General features: G+C 45.5%; 1 protein-coding gene across 4 annotated transcripts in view; it reads left to right on the forward strand.

Annotated features, from left to right (window-relative positions):
• LOC121704547 (RNA binding protein fox-1 homolog 3-like) overlaps positions 1-20,000 on the forward strand; it is a 414,719-nt gene that overhangs the window by 274,094 nt on the left and 120,625 nt on the right. For all 4 annotated transcript variants that reach the window (XM_042084840.1, XM_042084841.1, XM_042084838.1 and 1 more), the window contains one exon: positions 13,085-13,194. In XM_042084840.1, the coding sequence (XP_041940774.1) occupies positions 13,085-13,194 (110 nt within the window). The remainder of the gene's footprint in view (positions 1-13,084; positions 13,195-20,000) is intronic.

Genomic DNA, 20,000 nt, shown 5'->3' on the forward strand with positions numbered 1-20,000 from the left:
GCTAATGGCCTGCCAGCTCCCCCCATCACTCACTGGCCCACAGCTGGCTGGCAGAGCCGAGAGGGGAAAAGCCTCACCTGGAGTTATGAGCGGGAGCCCCAGTCGTAACTCCTCGCACTCGTGCCACATCCCTCTCCCCCCGCACCGCACAGTCTGAAGGGCTTACGTATGCTGTATAGTGGTGTGCGCTCTCTCTCTCTCTCTCCCTCTCTCTCTCTCTCTCCCTCTCTCTTTTACTCTCTCTCTCTCTCTCTCTCTCTCTCCCTCTCTCTTTTACTCTCTCTCTCTCTCTCTCTCTCTCTCTCTCTCTCTCTCTCTCTCTCTCTCTCTGTCTCTATATCTACCTATCGCTCCCTCCTCTCTCTGTGTTTCAGTGTTTGTTTTTTTTATCTCATGTTCTGTCCCTTCATCTTTTCTGTCTTAATCTGTCTATCTCTTTTATGTTTTTTCCACTCAGTCCATCCTGCTTGCATATGCCTTTTGTTGTCCCCTCCTCCCTTCAACTATAAACACACTAAAGCAGTATACTTAAAGCAACCCAAAAGGTTTATGGTAAAATGCTGATGTGCGTTGCCCATAGTGGTGAGGTCTGCATTGGGAACAGAGCTTCCCCATACATAATCTGCTGGAGCAGTGAGTTACTGCGCTCTCTGAATGGCAGATGATTAAAAGCGGCGATTTCAGCCAGTGTGATTACTGTTCCCTTACACGTTTTCACCTAATGATGACCCGGACCAATCATCCACATAATGGCAGGTTTTTTTCCTCACAAGATCTGTTGAACTGGCGTTTTTCTTTCTTTCTTTCTCCCTTTCTTTCTTTCTTTCTTTCTTTTTTTTCCTCCTCGCTAAGCGCTCATTAGAGGGACTGCGGAGACCTCTTTGTCTTGTCCCCCGACGCTCAAGAAAACCCGTTCACGTGATCCATCCTCACTGTGACACCAGTCTAGAATGACTGGCAGTGACCTTGGAGATTATTGCTAGACTCGACAGAAAAAAAAAATGCTATATGTTTGTCAAGGAGCTGTCTGTCATCAATGAGCTTTTGTGTTCACTATCGATCGGCTCCAAGGCAGGACACAGGGGTTGATGGATGCACGGTAAACAGACTTGTGCACCGCCAGCAGCAGGCTCAGCCAAGAGCCCCAGATGATGGGACGTCAATCCCCCCTCCGAGCCTGCATTTTATCCCAGGGTCTACTGCCCAGGTTCTCTCGCCCCCTCCCCGCTTCAACCTAGGACACCCCCAAAGCCAACAAAAAAAAAAAAAACGACTTCATACTTGAGCACCCATTCCATTTGCAAACAGAGTGTGGATTATGCAAATTGTCGGTATATCGATCAACGAGAACCAGTGGCTTTATAGAGAAAGCTGTGGTGTTGGAACTGTATGTACAGTAAACACAGATACAGACAACTGACGCAATTCCCCAGTCAGCTGACCTGCTTTTCTCAACAGTCAGGAAAGTCGCTCCAGGGCCTAATTGAGTGTGTTATGGTCCTCACCAAGCCAATAATAGACATGGAGTATGTTACACAATGAGCACTGCTGTCTTCACCAGACATTTCTCTTTTTTCCGGGAGCATGAGTAATTGCAGTAGCTCGTCTTCAACAGGGTCAGACAAGAAAAGGGGACACAAATGAGAGGCCCTGTATTACCCTGGGCCTACATTCACAAAAATACCTACAGTACGGCTGAAAGTAACTTCTAATGGACTTAGGATGGATTTAGGAGCAAGTTTAAAAAATAATGCAGGTGTCACTCCAAAGGCCCATTTTAGCAGCGCAAGGTGTTGAGCACCACCTAAAACACAGCAGAATAGGGAGATATGCTCCGCGTTTCTAAGCATTATGTCTTTTAGCAGCATATTAGAGAGAGATTATAGGGCCCTCTCAGACAAACACAAATATGAATGGTTCAACCTGTGTGGCATACCACTTAAAAAGTTGAAAATATATATGTGTGTGTGTGTGTGTGTGTGTGTGTGTGTGTGTGTGGGTGTGTGTGTCTGTGTCTGTGTCTGTGTCTGTGTGTCTGTGTGTTTCTATATATATGGTAGGTTTGAGCAATTTCTTCTGTTACTCCTTCTGGTACTGAGCACCTTTTTTAAACTAGAGGCCCATACCAAACTGGTTGAAATAAGGCAACCCTTAGTCTGCCACAGTCAGGCGGATATGCTAGAGGATGAAGAGCATGGCTTCCACTCCAGGAAAATCATTGTTTTATATGATCAGCCATTCTTGGCCCGTCATACACAGTACTGTATATACACTACCTGATTTGAGTGACAGATTTCACATTTTTATCTGTCCACAAACTACATTCACATTTGCAATTCTTGCAACATGGCAAAAAGTCAAGGCTGGCTGCGGTTGTATTGAAAACCCAGACACTTTTCCTTTAAAATAGAACTGGAAGCCTGATCTGTACTTGAACATGGGTTGTACATTTGTTTTATTCACAGTTCCAAAGGGGGTAACAAAACTTTCTTTTCATATTCCAGTGCACATTATATACCTTTTTTTTCCTATGGTTAATTTATTGTCAGCCCTTTGAAATATAGCCAAATGGAATACAATTTATTTCTGAATCAGAGAATCAAGATATTTGTTATTTTAATTTGTCTTGTGAGTACTTTAATTAATGTGTTCTTGACGACAAAAAAACACATGTAGGGGAGACTATTTGCATGCACTTTCAAATTTCTGATTGGAGTTTTTCTGTGTAAAATTAAAGATGTTGTTTACGACACTCACTAACACTAATCAGAATGGGACCATTTCTCCCTCAGTTCTATCGAGCAACTCTTTGAACAAAACATCACTTCTTTTTTTTATCTATCCCTCAGACACCCTAACAGAAATTAAAACAGATATGATGCCAAATTAGAAAAAAAGAATATGTGTGTTTTTATTTTCATCTGAAAAAATACAGTATCAGATTAGGACTACTGACAAAGGTTGTGCACACAGGTTGCATTTTCCAAATGGCTTTTTATTATATTTACATTAAACATTTAAATTACTTAAATCACTTAAAAGATTATATTTATTGTTTATATATTTTTATACAACAATTGGGTTCTATGGAACTATTTATTTGTTTCTGATTGGCCGAGAGACGTTCCATGAGTTGGAATATCCCTGGACATTTCAACTCAGACTCAGCACAGCTAATAATAAATCACTCCGCGACACAATGTGAAGATTTGACACCCAGCTCTCCACTATTTCAAGCAATGGGTTACTCCTTAGCAAACCATAACGAAACAGTGCTTCACCACATCTTTGGATTAAGCCACACAGTCAACTCAATGTAAGTTGTAGTTGTTGTAGTAGTAGCAGTATTATACCAAATACCTACAGTGTAAGATTGTTTGGCCCCTACACCTTGTGCCCTCTTCTGTTGGACTTCCTCCTTCCCTCTTCCTCCTGTTTGTGCTGTGAATCACACATAGTTTATACGGGCATAGGAAAGCATTCAATGCAAATAGACATTTCTCTGAGGCCCCTGTAATATAGTGCTTAATGATGTACAACAGACCCTCTAATGAATACGAGATTAGTTCTCAAGCAGACTCCAAAACTGGCCATAAAGAACACAAAACGCAAGAGCCAAAATCAGTCCTTACCATTTCATATCCCATATTGTGTGCTGAGCAGTGTTGCTAAGGACATGAAAGCACATTGTTTATTTTGATATTTTGTATAATGCCTCAATACACTGAAAATGGAGTTCATGTGAAGGTTTACCTTTCTAATGTGGTGTTTGGTTCCTTTTAAGCATCCAATACGTCAATGCATAATTCATGTTGATATTTCAGTGTCACAAAACCAAATCATACCACCAAGGAGCATATTTGTTGTTTCTTTTTTCCTTCCTCCTTCTTCTTTGCCTTCTGAGGGGTGTTTGATCTCTCGTGTGCGAGTATGTGTGTGTGCATGTGTGTGTTCACATCAGTCCAGCACGAGGTCAGACTGATCGATCTGCTTTGATATTTTATAGAACCAGCCCCTTCTCTCTCCTCACCCTCTCTCTCACGCACAGTCTATGCCTATGTCTCTCTCTCTCTCTCTCTCTCTCTCTCTCTCTCTCTCTCTCTCTCTCTCTCTCTCTCTCTCTCTCTCTCTCTCTCTCTCTCTCTCTCTTTCTCTCTATCCACCACTGAATATTCCCTTTGAGTGGAATGTCTGACACAGTCCTCCTGCTTCTGCACATTCTGTGACCTATCCCTCCTGTTAATGTTAACATACGTCTACATGGCTTTGCATTTACTCTTAACCTGCTTAGTCTAACAGCAGACTTATTGGATTATGCCCAGTCAGGGCACCCCCATTCTCCTGAGAACAGAGACAGAGAACTTGTGTACTGCCTTTCCACATTCCACATTCAGTCGGACCTGACTACAGTATCTTTTGAATCCAGCCAAATTCTCATCCCATGAGGAGGCTCACGAATACGTTACAATCAACATTCTACCTTCAGTCTAGTCTGATTGGATTTCTGGAATGTCAGAAATTCTTGTTGGCCATCTTGCGATGTGAACGCTTTGAACGTACAGTGTGTACACAGCAATCGTGACCAAGAATGCATAAAAGAATGCACAATGTCTGCACAGCTTTAGCCTTCATAGACCTTGTGCAAAGGACTGAAATATGTCAATCATACAGCTAGGGAAAATTCTGCTTGTTGCTAGAGAAGAACAGACTCTCCTAACATTTCCCTAAAGCGTCGCTACCAGTCTCAATTTTTTGTGAGTGTCGCTTTCAAAAAGTGGATCCAAATTGATAACATTTTTTTCTGCAGTTTACTGACTCAATAACACTTAGAGGGATACAGAAAAACAACTGAGCCGGACATGGAAGAAAAAGTTGAGCAGATTACTGGAGATTTGCTGGCCCCTGGGAGTTCTCCCGGAGCCGATGTTGACAAAGCAGAGCCAATTCAGGTTGAGTGGAGGCGAAAAAAAATTCTCTGGGCCGAAAAACCATTGGAGTATGCAGGCTGTATATGATAGCATTTGAAATGTCTTTGTGTGTTGCTCCCCCTCCTCATTCTCTCTGTCTCTCCCACTCTCATTCTCCCTTGCCTACCCCGTGCCAAGGGTAGTGTGTCTATGAATAATTCAACTGTCAAATCCAGAAATCTATGAAATAAAATCATTTGTTGCCTGATACTGTACTTCACAGTGAGATTGTTTATTACAATGGAAAAGCAAGACTTCAGTGTGGGTAACAATCGATAGTCTGATGAAATCTCCTCCTCCAAAAAAAAGAATGCACATACATACGCAGACTGAGGCTTGCACACATGCTCTCTCTCTCTCACAGTCACACACACATGCACACACACACACACACTCACACACACACACACACACACACACACACACGCGCACACACACACACACACACATAGCCTCAGCTGCTGAGTAGAGAGAAGCTACAAAATGAGCGTTTGGGGAGGGGGGTCCAGCATAGGAGAGGGCTGGCAGTGGTGGGGTGGGTTGGAGTATCCGTTGGTCTGAAAACCCTGTTAAAGCCTCACATTTTTCAGCCTCTCTGCCTCCATGTCTGTGTAGAGAGCACCAGAATTACATTAGCTCCTACTCAGCCTCCGAAAGCTTAGATGCTCCTCTGTTCTCTGCTTCCATGGGAAGCACCTCCCTCTCTCTCTCTGCTCTCTCCAGTTTCTGTCAGTTTCTGTATGTAAGTGCTGCAGTGATGTGAGGGGCATGATGTGGTGAAGGTTATTACTCGTGATGGCAAGTACATAGCCTTCCCTTAGATAAATGATGATGATGACGATGATGATAGTGGTGGTGATGATGATGGTGGTAGTAGTGGTGGAGGTGATGATGATTATGGTGGTGGTGGTGTAGGTGGTGTTGATGGTGATGCCTATGGTGATACTGTGATGATGATGATGATGATGATGATGACAATTTGAATGAATGTGGTAGTTATGGTTGTGATGATCTTGCATATACACATGAGCTTGACACTCTTCTCACCCAGACCGGCAGCTGTTCCTCATGGCCAGTGATGCTGAACGTGCCTCTCAAAACCATGGGGTCTGGCACAGGCAGAACGGGCATTGTTTGAGACACTGTCCACCTCCCTCCTGGACCTGAAGAAGCCTTGCTGGGCTGTAAAGCATTGATTGCACACCAGCTGTTTGGCCCAGGAAACCACAGGCGTGAAAGTAGCTTGGAGGATTGCAGAGCTGCAGTCCCCAACCCTACCCACAATGCACCAAGCAATAAAGGCCAACTTCGAAACTTGAGCCGGGCCACTTTTGGAGACTAGTATCGACGCTCCTGATTCTCAACAGAGTGATGCTCTGTGCTTTCCCTGAAAGTGCAGTGAATGAAAAGGAGTGGGTTTGGGGTGGGAGAGGGGAGGAGGTGGCGTTTGCTGTTATGGGAGCGGATTCCCTGGGGAGCTTTTAGATAGGTAAACACGCGGAATCACGCAGCACCCCTGCAGCTCCACAACAATAAGCAGCGTGGCTAATTTGCATGGCTTTAAAGAACATAGGGACCTGTGTCTCGCTCCTAAAATGGCAGACAGACAGAAATAGACAAACAGGTAGAAGAGGAAGAAAAGCACAAAGAAGCAGAAGTCGAGATCAAATAAATAGACCAACTGTGAGAGATGAAATGATAAATACTTTTAATAACAATAATAATAGTAACAATATCATGCAAATAAATGGATAAAAGTAAGTAACTATAACAATCACAAGGGAATAGTTAGAATAAGGGGCACACAGACTAAAAGAGTGGAGCTTGATGGAGACAGAAGAAGAAGAGAAAAATAAACAACAACAGTGACTCTGGTGGGTCATATGTTGCATTTTGGAAATACCAAGCTCACTCCACATTCTGCCTCATACCTTGGTTTCAGTAGGCACACACACACACACACACACACACACACACACACACACAAACTAAATCATGCACGCATACAGGCATATTAATATACCTTTCCAGTCCTAGGCCCCTCACTGACCTCCTCCAGTGTGTCAAAATGGAATAGAACACTGCGACGGAGAGAAGTAATTAATTTCTTAATAAGGATTGCATTTCTCTTCCATCAATTTCAATATGCCGCACAAGTAGTCGACGAGAGGCGCATTAGCCATTTGCCGTGCTTCACAACCCACCCGCCATCCTGCCACGGGAGGGAAAAAAAGAAAACATATTATCACCCAGCTCAATTCTATACAAGGTTAATTTGCCATATTATATGCATCCGTAGGATTATCTCATGCAGAAAAAGAGTTCAAAAATGAAGGGGAGAAGGAGAGAGAGAGAGAGAGACAGACAGAGAAAGAGAGAGAGAGAGAGAATAATGTGGTGAATTGGAAGTGTGACAAATGTCGAGTCCATAGGAGTGCGAAGGAGGCAGAGACATGAGGGGAGAAAGAGATTAAGAGGTCCACCATTGTTTACCTCCTCCAAGGTGTGCACCACTTTGTCATTTATAAATGTTGCCTGCTCTTATTGGTTAGCTCAAAGGCTTTTTCTAAGGAAAGAGAAAGACAGAGAAAGTGAAAGAAGTGAGAGAGAGAAGAGAGGAGAAGAGAAATGTTGAGGAAGAGCAGAGGAGAGGGGGGTTCGATACAACTTTAATAATGCGTGGCAGAGGCTAAATGAGCCGTTCTGCCTCGCTTTAAGATGCCCCCCCCCCCCCCCCCCCCCTCCTCCCGCTGCGCCCCCCCCCCCCCCCCCCCCCCCCACCTCCTTCACCGTCTCAAGTCTTGAATTATTAAAAGTGTTGTTTTCCCTTATTGCATTGCAGCATTGTGCTTTGTCGCAAGAGAAGAGGCAGAGCAGAGGAGTGCTGTGCTCAGACAAAAACACCACCGCTGCTGACACACACACACGCACAGACACACACACACACACACACACACACACACACACACATACACACACACACACACACACACATACACACACACACACACACACACACACATACACACACATACTGTACACACACACACATACACACACACACAGCCCTCCTGCTGGAGAGAAAGGGCAGAGGGCACACTGGACACAATGTGCTCATGCTTTAACATGTTAGTATACAAAAATACAAACGTACACATGCGCACACACACACACACACACACACACACCGTGGTTGCATGCTATGTCAAAGTTACAGGCTGCCCTTGAACAAAAGCTGACGAGGATTGATGATGATGATGATGATGATTTGCTAACACTTTAATGCATTTGTGCATGTACACATGCACTCACACAACATGCTTTTTAGCACTGTCATGTTGGTTTTTTATCCTTATGCTTACAAACTCCTTATTTCATTACTTTTTTAAGAATACACATGCTTCAGAGGACATATAGTTTGTTAATATAGGAATGCATGCACACACACACACACAAACACACACCCATAGGCACTAAGCAGAAGCACACTCACTAAGGAACTCCACTTCTTTATTACTGTAATTTTAAAGGACAATCATCCAGTCTTAAAACAAACACACACACCACACAAACGCACACAACTCGCTAGTTCACCTGTATCCGCAAGGAGAAACAACCTTCAAGCCTCCCCAGCACAAATACACTCACAAAAAAAACTCTGTATCTCTCTCACTGACACACACACACGCAAACACACACACACACACACACATATACACAATGAGTTCCAATGGCCTGCTGTGTACTCCTGACACAGATACTAAATACCCCCAACCAGCCCATAACCTTTGATAATGAGGCGCTGGAGACTGGGGCAGGCTGTAGAAGTCATCGATTCCACCCCCCAGCCCCACATCCCCACCCCACCCTCTCTCAGCACGGTGTGCGCACCCCAGGGCTCTTTCCCTGGGTTTATTTCACATTTACGCTCTCTTTTACGACACCCACAAGTCTGTGGTGGCATGGTCCCACCGAACTGACCGCGCAGCAGCAGCAAGGAGGGCCGGTGAGGGTGAACAGCGTACTGATGGTTGTGTGTGTGTGTGTGTGTGTGTGTGTGTGTGTGTGTGTGTGTGTGTGTGTGTGTGTGTGTGTGCGGGCAGGGTGGGGTAGAGATAGGGGGCGGGTGGGGGGTGGGGGGTCGAGGAGGGCATAGGAAGGGTAAAGGGATGCTCTCTGCAGTGCCCACCGTGGTGATGCCCTACCCCCACAGGCTGACTGAAAGGTCAGGCTCGCACTGCATGCCGATGACACACAGACACCCATACTCCCACACATACACACAGGCGCAGGTGCACACACACACACTTATGCAGGCATTTACACAGAAATAAGATGGTGGCGTGTAGTTAATAAAACAGAGCACACTGTAGCTACTCCTCAGTCTCCCACTGAATAAATTCACACAAAGCAACATGTGCACGCGCACGCACGCACACACACACACACACACACACACACACACACACACACACACACACAGTCTTTGTCTCACAAACATATCACTCAAACTAGCACTTTCTAACACACAGCTCTGTGTATTGAAAGCACTGTGACTGAGCCCGCCGCTGTCAAGCCTCCCAATCCATCTCATTCATGTCTGGAGCAAACTTGCCATAAATCCAGTACATCTGAAATTGTAGCAACACACACACACACACACACACACACACACACTACCCAGTGCTTAGGGAAGCCATCAGGAAAAGCGCCAGCTTCTTACTCCTTTCCTCTCCTCTCCTCTCCTTCACCACAGCTCTGCCTCTGGTACATTTAAATCGCACAATTAATAATTAATCACAGGCCTCAGCTCTCTGCTGTTGTCGAGTCTGCACACTTGAAGCAGCTAGCCATCGTTGAGTGGAGCCATAGACCAAGACTGATAATAGCCTGAAATAAAAGAGAAGAAAATAGCATGGAAATTCCTCTTAAATGCAAAATGATTGGATATCAACCCACCATATCTCTCCATTTACACAAGAGGAGTGTCCCATTTACATGTGAGAGGCTTCCACGTATGTTGAAATGAAGAGGTCTCATTGATATACTCGGATGCATTTCACCACTCACCTTGACCATGAGTGTTTTCAGTGAGCCAAATGTGTTGGTAAACTAGCCTAAGTGCAGACAGTGGGTTTGTCTCACTCATCTCAGCTCTCAGCTCTTCGCTAGGCAGGGAGTCCACAACAATATGCTCCAGTTTAGATTGTGCACACTGGTGGTGTGTGATTATTAATGAATTTTGTGTGTGTGTGTGTGTGTGTGTTTGTGTATAAATATTTTTTGCCCTTGCCCAAACAATCAACCATTTTTTACAGCTCCAATTTACCATCATTTCTTTGTAAAATTTAAAAAGAAAAACCCTAAATGTGTACATGCTTGTAAACATCAAATATTGAAAAGAGACGTGTTGTGCATTTGTAGTTGTAGATTGTAGTCCTGAGACATGCTAGTGTGATGAGTTGTTACCCTGCATGGATGTCTGTGCTTGATGGGACGGTGGTGAGAGTCTTAAACGAGAGTCACACTCTTCCCCCTCTTCTGGTAATTGCCCTCGTCTGTCTCTCCGGCTGTGAGCCCAAGTGCCATCATGCATTTTTCAGTAAAGCTTTGCTGTTTTGTTTAATTGCTCGTTCCGCTTGTTTTGTGCCGGTGTAGTGTGCACGGCTGCACACCAGCAGTGCTACACAGACGAACATACAAACACACATGCACTCTCCCCCTCTCTTCCTCTGTCTCTCTCTCTCTATATCTGTCTCTCTCTCTCTCTCTCTCTCTCTCGCTCTCTCTCACACACACACACACACACACACACACACACACACACACACACACACACACACACACACACACACACACACACACACAGGTGGCAGGGGCCACACAGTTCTCCCTCCGCTCTTCAGGGAAGGAGGCATCGGGCCCCAGTGAGCCATTCCCAGTCGGTAATGGGAAACAGCGTGAGCTGAGGGAGATGAACAGTGTGGACACCACGGGCCGCTGCAGTCTCGCTTGTGCTCAGTAGTATACGCGAAAGATGAGAAAGAGAGAGTGTGTGTGTGTGATAGAGAAAAACAGAGAGAGGGAGAGCTGGGAGGGAGCCGAATAAGAGAGCTTTGGATGGCATCGGCAGTAAAGCGCTCACGCCTGGCCCATTAATAACAGTAATACGCATGTGGCGCCACAGCCGGGAGAGCACCACTGACACTTTAATGGGCATTTTTTACTTTTGTTTTTAAATAATGCATGTGCTGCTTGTCAGCACAGCTCTCCTCTCTCTCTCCCTCTCTTTCCTTCCCTCTCTCTCTCTGTCCCTCTCTTTCTCTTTCCCCCCTCTCTCACACTCTCTCTTGCCCCCTCCAAACCCCCACCTTTATTCTCTATTTCTTGCTTACTCGCTGTCTTGCTCTTTTTTCTCGCTTGCTCATTCTTGTTTCTGCTCTCTTTGTCACTAGCTTTGCTGGTCTCTTTCTTGCTCTTCGGCGCTCTCTCTTTCCTGTGCATCTTTTACAGAGTTCTATTGTGTAGGAATTACAATAGGGACCTCTGTTCTGTTGCCAGTGTGCTATAAGCTGCATTCATCAAACGTGTGCTTTGCTGTGTGTGTGTGTGTGTGTGTGTGTGTGTGTGTGTGTGTGTGTGTGTGTGTGAGTGACTACAGTTATGTTGGGAAGAATACAGACGGTATGTAGTGTATAGGCCCCTCTACTGGTGTGAGCATATATAGCAGAGCCTTGAGTGTGTGTGTGTGTGTGTGTGTGTGTGCGTGTGTGTGTGTGTGCGTGCATGCGTGCGTGCGTGCGTGCGTGCGTGCGTGCGTGCGTGCGTGTGTGTGTCTATGTGCTTGTCTGTGTGTAGTCTATGGCTCTAATGTTGTATGGTACTAGTGGACAGGTCTAATTTAGGAGCTCATCTCGTGGGCTGATTGTCTTGTCAGGTGTGCCCAGTAGCTGGGGTCATCTCTCTCCTGCTCCAAGCAGGTGCTATTGTTTTGTTATGGCCCTCTGCTTCCCCCTCCTCCAAATGCCCCCTCTTTCTCTCCCTCTAAGGAAGTTTCTCCTCCCTGATATCTCTTTATCTCTCCATCCTTCTCTGTTTCCACTTCTCTGACATGTCTTTATTCCTATACAGAGCATTTCCTTCTCTGTGTCACTGAGGCCTCCCTCTCCAGCACTCTGCTCACCTGGTCCTCCATTTTATTGTCTTCTGATGTAGTTCTATGTACCACAACCTCCCTATCTCTGTTAACCTTCTCCATTTTTTGTTTGTTGTCCATTACTTTCTACTGCGACCTTGATTCTCAGGCTCCCTCGCTTTCTCCTTCTGCTCTTTCTGTTTACATCTCTCAGAGATAAATGTGCTATTCTAAACAAGACATTGATTTTTATAGACACTGTGCAGTGCACCCAGTCTTATCATGTGAAAGTTGTGCACTTACATCTATACATAAGTGTGTGTGTCATATTGTTGTTATATCAAAAAGAATTGCTGATTAATATTGATGTTAATGTTTGATTAATAAGAAAGGTATTGAAGAACATTTGACATTCAAATACACTTTTGGAGCATGACACTTAATCAATTATAAGGTTAGCCTCCATATTTGTTAGCTAACTGGGCTATGCAAATAAACTAGCTTGAGATGCTATTGCAAGCTAATGTTACTAAATAAAACAGGGTACAGTCTTTTGGCATTTGCCTACTTCAGACCTACTCCAGATACGGTACCAGGCGACTATTTTACAACATATCTTAAAGATAATGTCATGTCATCCTTTGCTTTCGTCTTACTGAATACTGGATGCTGCCAGCTTAGCAATCCTCCTGATGCCTGTGTGTCTTGAACTGCTGTAATTTCCAGTGACACAAAGTATTGGGAGGGAGGGGCTGTGTGTGATATACCGTTAATACCAATACCGTTATCATTTATTTTACAATTCATATGATTTTTTGTACACATCTTTATGCAGTTGAAATGGGAGAACTATACACTACAATTTCTGAGCAATCCATAAATGTTGACATGAATGCAGATATGTTATATTGAACAAATGCATGAATGTGGAGGTAAATATTTTGGATTTACCCATGAGCCCTTTCTCTTCTCGTCCTCACAGGAAACACTTTGTGTAAGTCAGGAAGCATCACCGTGTTTGGGAACGTGGTGTGCAGTGGGCTCCTGAGTGACCCCCTCTGGCATTTGGGAGTGCCCCTTTTCACAAGACTGGTGAGTTGAAGTGCACTCCTTTTTTCCTTTTATCCCTCTATCCTCTATCCTCTGTTTGCCTCCCCTCGCTCCCCTCCTGCCTCTCTCTGTCCCTCTCTCCCTCTCTCTTTTTGTTCCTTTTACTATTTCTTTCTCTCTCTTTCCCTCTCTTCCTCTCTTTCCTTTTCTACATCTCCTTCTTCTCTCTTGCCCTCTCCCTCTGTCTCTCTTCCTCTCATGGTTCTCTCCTCCCTCCCTCTCTCCCTCCCTCTCCTCCTGCGCTGCTCCACGGTGCTCCTGCGCTGCACTCTGTCTCAGGTGTTGTGTTGTGTGAAAGCTGAACAGTCCCGGGGGAGCACGGAGACGCCTCCTCTGATGCTCGGCCGTTTAACGGGATTCTGTTGCGTCTGTCTGAGAGGCTGGGGACATCCGTCTTTTACCTTCGCCGGCTCTTTAAAGGCCCCTCCATGTTGTCTCTCTTCTCTGTGCACGTCTGCTGTTATTACACGGGCCAACAGGAGCTAGATCCCAAGCGAGCAGCCGAGTTGAGAGGTTGAGTTAGGTTTTTTTTTTTGTTGTTGTTGTTTTTTACCCTCCACCTGAAATGTGTGAAAAAAGGGGAGAGTTTTTTTGAAGTCTTAAGCACAAGGCAGCTCAGTGTTAACTGGGAAAATAGAGCGCGCTTCTTAATAATTGATGCGGTTTCATTTTATGTGGGCAGTCTGATTGAGTATTCTGAGATTGTAATGAAAGTATTACACACGAGGTGTTTCCCACCTTTAGAGGAAATGATCAAATATTTATTCCCATTTGTCCACAGGAAAGTGGATATTCAGTGGATATTTTTTCCACTCGCTGCTGTAGTTCCGTTGCGATGCGGTGAAACCGGACTACACTACCTGTTTCTGTTTTTACCATTCTGTGCGATACTCATAACTAAGTGAAACCTGGTCTTTTGGTTTATTTGTAGAGACTCGTTTAAAGAGTGATTATATGGCTGCCCTGAGTATACTGTAGGCAGTAATGCTAAGGGGATTATAGGAGGTCTTTTTCATGTGCAGCTGAATATACAGATCAGACATACACATCTACAGTATGGTAGCAAACATGTTACAGGTGTGCAACCTCACCAGCACGTGCACACACACACACACACACACACACACACACACACACATTTGGAAGCCAAAATGGATATTCACAAATGCAGAGATTCTAATATTAATGTAAATACACAAACACACCCTGCTTTCACACACACCACACACACACAGGCACTCACACAAACAGACACACACACAAACATTCTCATGCACATTATGAATGATTCAGAGCAGGGTGGCTTGCGCAGAGGTGAAGCCTTTGAAGGATGGGGAAATGATAAAGACATCAAACAGTGCAGCTGCCAGGGATGGGGGCCCTCATTTGAATGTTTGAAACACAGTGGCTGCTGCTCACCGCGCCGCACTCACATGGAACACAGCCCAGCACTCATCCATGAAAACAACGCAACACCACGCCACAAATGCAAGAGCCTCACGAAGCTCTCTCCATTAATGAGTCACTAAGGTGAAGACATCCCTTATTTATGACCGCCGCGCAGCGAACTATAGGTTTAGTCAGAATTTTTTTTTTTTTTTTTTTTTCTTTTTCGCATGTCCAAATTTCCGTCAAGGATTCCCGGGACACTGAAAGACCGGGGTAGACGAAACTTGGTGGGCATGTAACCCCATATGGATAGCATGGAACCATCGTTTTTCGTTTTGATCTGTAGCCCCACCGCTGGACTGCACCCCCCGAAAGGAGGGTAGGGCAGACACAGTTTTCTGTGAATATCTCGAGAACCGTAAGGTTTAGGAGGACCATTTTTTTTTTGTATGTTGATCTCAAGGGGCCATGTCAACCCATTCCATAACCACTCATTTCATGTATAGCACCACCTAGTTAAACACAAAAAAGTAAAAATGAGGCAGACACAGTTTTCTGTGAATATCTTGAGAACCATAGGGCCTAGGATGACCAATTTTTTCCGTATGTTTGCCTCCAGGGGTCATGTTAACTCATTCCATGTGCACACATGTGCATAAACAGATACACACGCACACACATACATTCACAGTAATCATACGTATGACACATACTCACACAGTAGACATATGCACGCATGCATGCACATGCACAAACACACATACGCAGGCAAACACACAAGCACGCACACACACACACACACACACCCACACACATAAACATAAACGTGTACACGCACACATGCACACAATTCAAGAATTTCTCAGAATTATGAACAGGCAAGATGGGGGGTGGGGTTTTATAAAATGAATTTTACATGTGAAATCTATGAACTAATCATGTTTTGGTACTTGTTGTCTAGCAGATAGCAGTGAGAATTGAGTGTGGATAATGCAATTTAGTGAGACAGTTAGAATCATATAGGCCTTTCAGCGTGATTTATTTTTGTGGAAAAAATGTGCTGGACTGGGCGGCGGTCATATTTTGTACCGCTCTGCGGTACATCTAGTTTCCATTTATATTTACGGGCTGCTAGCTGACTTCCTGTTTTGTGAAAGAAAATGCCCTATTTTAATGGTGCGGATGTGGAAGGTTTGAATCGTTTTTATCCGTGACCAGTTGCTATTACGTGGTGTTCAGTTTTAAAGGTTTGCTCATCTTAATATAGGCAATGTATAAATTAATAAATTACTAGTTGCGCAAGCAAATCTGTCACTACAATTTCAAGATGATTTCCTTCATGAAAAAAATGAAAAAATGCACACAAATACATCCTCACATGTTCACTAGTATATGTATATGCACACACACAAATGCACGCACACACACACACACACACACACACAAGAAAAAAAACATATTCTTTGATAGTCACAGTAAGAAGCTGCAGGGATGAACCCCCCCAGGCCATAATTAGAGCACTGTCTACAGGCATGAATGCTTGAACATGCTATATCTTATGCAGTGCTTTAAACTAAATTCGCTGTTGGGTTTCACAAACACGGCTGACACATGCTCTGTGGGTGGTAGAGGATTACACCGTGGTCCTCATGCCAAAGACCATCTTATCAGCTCACTCAGCTGACAGTGACCTAAAGGTCACACTGGATGCCACTCTTGTTATTTCCTCCCACGTTTGTTATTGTGGAAAAGCGGAACTGTAATGCAGGATCTCATCGTAGTGGTTTATCTGATGGCTGATCTGATTCTGCATGCTGTTCCAAATCCTGGCTTGTGTGTTGCTGATGGTAGACGGTTTTCTGCCATTATCACCTCAAACCTGAGCCCCTTGGACAAGGACCTAGCATTTGTGAGATATCGTACTGTAGATAGGCACGATTTATGCATTAACCAATGTTTTTGGTTAAACATGAGCTTTCGTGTGTGTAATATGAAGTGGGGTGAGAGAGATGAAGAGCAGGAGGGGCTGGCGGGGGAGACTAGAGTGACAGTGGGTGGTGGTGGTGGGGGGGGGGGGGGGGGGGGGGGGGTTGGAGAAAAGCTGATGAAGAGGAGAAGAAAGACAAAGAGATATTCAGAAGAAGAAATCTGAGACACACTCTTGTGGGAGTTAAATCCACTGGGGACAAGGACAGGAACTAGAATGAGGAGAGTAGAATGGAGGTATGTGTGTGTGTGTGTGTGTGTGTGTGTGTGTGTGTGTGTGTCTGTGTGTCTGTGTGTCTGTGTGTGTCTGTGTCTGTGTGTGTGAAGATGGGGGGTGCTGGTTCACAGTGTGCCTCTGTTAATTGTGGTCCCTAAGGGAGCTGGAGAGGATCAAACCCTTGCCTCCCCCTTCCTCTCTTTAACCACTGTCTGCTCAATAGCACAGCTGTTTACATTACCCTTAAAACCACTCACGGATGCTCTCACTTTTACACCGCCCCCTACTTAGGTTACATCAGAGCCGTAACTCGCACTTAACGCATGTGACCATGTCAGCCCACCCCATACACTACCTCATTTGTCTTACAAACCTGAGACAACCTCTCCATCTTGTGCGGATGCATTTGCATTCTTCAGCACAGCTTGTTTTGGAAGTCACTTCCACAAAGCAAAGCCCCACCAGACGACCACGTGTAGCCGTTTGCTGTACCCTCCCCTTTTATTTGCCCCTCTTTTACCGTACTCTGTATACTGGACTAGATCTTACTTCTGCGGCCAAATCATTCCCATTTCCTTACGTGCTCAAATCAAATAACTCGGCATGGCGGCCCCAAACTGGACTCTGTATGACAGGCATCAGTCCACCCACCTGGCCACCACCCTTCCCCATCGAGTGACCCATAAATGAGTTGAGGAGTGTATCTACAGAGACCCGCTCAGGTGAAATGTTCAATATTTACAATGGAAGGCAGGCAGCGGTGTGTGCCTTAGGGCGATAAAGCGGAAGCTTCCGGAAGCTGAGGCGGAGCACAAGGTCTCTGGGGTCAGCCGGGAGGCGGCCTGGTAATCCCTAAATGGTTTGTGTGGTCTGCTATAGTGGATAGTGGATATACATTGAAGTGGAAGGATGCTGACATGGAGATGGAGTGAGTGGGAGAGAGAGTTAGAGATGGAGAGAGAGGGTTGAGGGATAGAGAGAAAGAGAGAGAGAGAGTAAGAGAGAGAGAGAGAAAGAGAGGATGGGAAGAAGGGAGGCAGCCAGACAGAGGGAGAGAAAGGGAGTAGAGAGGAGTCAGGGCCAGACGCTGTGTCTCTTTGGCGATACCCTTTCTATTTCCATTTTCATCAGTAATTGAGGGCTGTAGATCCCCAGAGAGGAGACATGGGGATTATGTGATGCTAAAATTCCTTCCGATTCTCAACTTATTTTCTCCGTTCTACCTTCTCTTTTTTTTTCTAATCCCCAGAACCCCGTGTGCCCCCTGCATTAGCTCCCGCCTGTGATGCTGCACACTCTCCTCCCTCTTCCTGCAAACCTCTCCTCTCCTCTCTTCTCCTCCTCTCCTTCTCCTTCCTCAATCTCGCCCTGCATCTCCTCGCTCGCTCCCTCCACTCGCCCCTTTCTCCCCAGCCACACACCCACCAAACACCCCCCCCCCCTCCATCTTTTTGCGTTCTCTTTCTGCCTTCAGTTATTTATGAGGAGGACTTGAAATAGACTTGAGTATTTGATAAAAGCGTGATCCTTAATCCCAGCTTCCAGAGTAGTGCTTTTCATTTTTATTTCCCATCAGAGATTGATGGAAGGCAGGCAGGCAGGCAGGAAACCGGGCGGGCGGTTTTCCACTTCCTGGTGACGGTGGATGTAAATCCATTGGGTGGGCGTCTTGCACACGTACGGTGCATTTGTGACCACTGTGCATGCATATATTGTTTCATGGAAACCCAAAAGGCCCTTGTCATGGTAGGCAGGAAACATTAAATAAAACACTAGAAAACAAAAAAAAAATACTCAGAGCACTACTAGGAGTATAAGGGTAGTATTCATTTCAAACAGGTGCTCTTTTGTAAGTTGTTGCCAATCACAATGAAGCCGTTCACCACATAAGCCTCGGTGAAATTACCTAACTGTAAATCACTTACCGTGACAAGTCCACACATGCTTACATTGAGAATTTCTACATTCTTGAAGAAAGCACCAATCTGGTAGGTTCCCTTCCTCTTATTTGAGAAAACAGGGTGAAAAGGCAGGGTGACAAAAAAAGAAAGAAAGAAAAAAAGAAGTGATGGATGAAAGATGACAGTAATTCTGCGAGAGCAAGGGCCTTGTGAGTGTGTGTGCCCATCGTCTCCAAGGCAGCTGCCATGGCTGGAGCTCCTTCTACTCTTCCCCCCACCCCCACACTCGCCCCCACCCTCCCGCTCCATCTTCCCCCCCAGGAGCCCACCGCCGTTAGGATAAGGCCGCCACCACAACCCCCCCACACTCCTCTGCAGCCTGCAGGCCTGTAGCTTCCAGCCCCTGCAGCCAATTAGCCCTGTCCCACTGGAAGGCCTCTGATTGGATGATGGAGTGCCGGTGGAAAACCGCGGAAAGAGCCCACCCCGCCCTCGGTAGCCGCAGGGTTAATATTTAAAAGCCCGCGCTCTCTCGCTCGCTCACTCGCCTCACGAGTATTGATGATGTGCTTTGGAAATGTGCTGATGTAGGCTGGGTGTTGTGACGCTGTTTAAAGCCCCACACACACATAGACATACACACACATGTATGCATGCATAGACGCATGCCAACACATACACACACCTATACATATAGATTTGCACTGTCTGTACTTGCCCACACAAACCTACACATACACACACATACACACACACACACACACAGGCTTCTTCCTCCACTCTTTTGCTTGGTAAAAGAGCAGCAGACCTGTGTGTTGAGGTGACTGGTGTCAGTGTGTGTGTTTGAGGCAGCCCTGGTGCAGATCACAGTGGTGAGCCTGAGCCCCGTCCCCAGTCTGTCCTCACCTCGGCCACCTGTCACCTCTCACCTCCGCAACTCCTCGCCCCACCCCCAAACTTCACGCACTACGCAGTCTGGAGTGGCAGCATCACTAAACAAAGAACTCCACGAGCAGTAGCACCACGCACATGGACGCATATACACACACACACACATGCACACACACCCCTGTATACTCCAATTTCTTTCCTTCAACCGCTTTCATAAGTGCACATATACACACATGGAGCATGCATAGTACTTTAGCCACTGTATTTGCTGACTCTCGAGGGGCTGGGCAAGTCATGTCAGAATGAAACAGATCCTCAAATTTCTGTTCGCGGACGTCTGTGCAACCGGCGTAAACAGCACCATTAACCACCATGCCATTGACAGACAGAGAGAGAGAGAGAGA

The sequence above is a fragment of the Alosa sapidissima genome, chromosome 3 (genome assembly GCF_018492685.1).
Source record: "Alosa sapidissima isolate fAloSap1 chromosome 3, fAloSap1.pri, whole genome shotgun sequence".
In the NCBI taxonomy this organism is placed as follows: Eukaryota; Metazoa; Chordata; class Actinopteri; order Clupeiformes; family Clupeidae; genus Alosa; species Alosa sapidissima.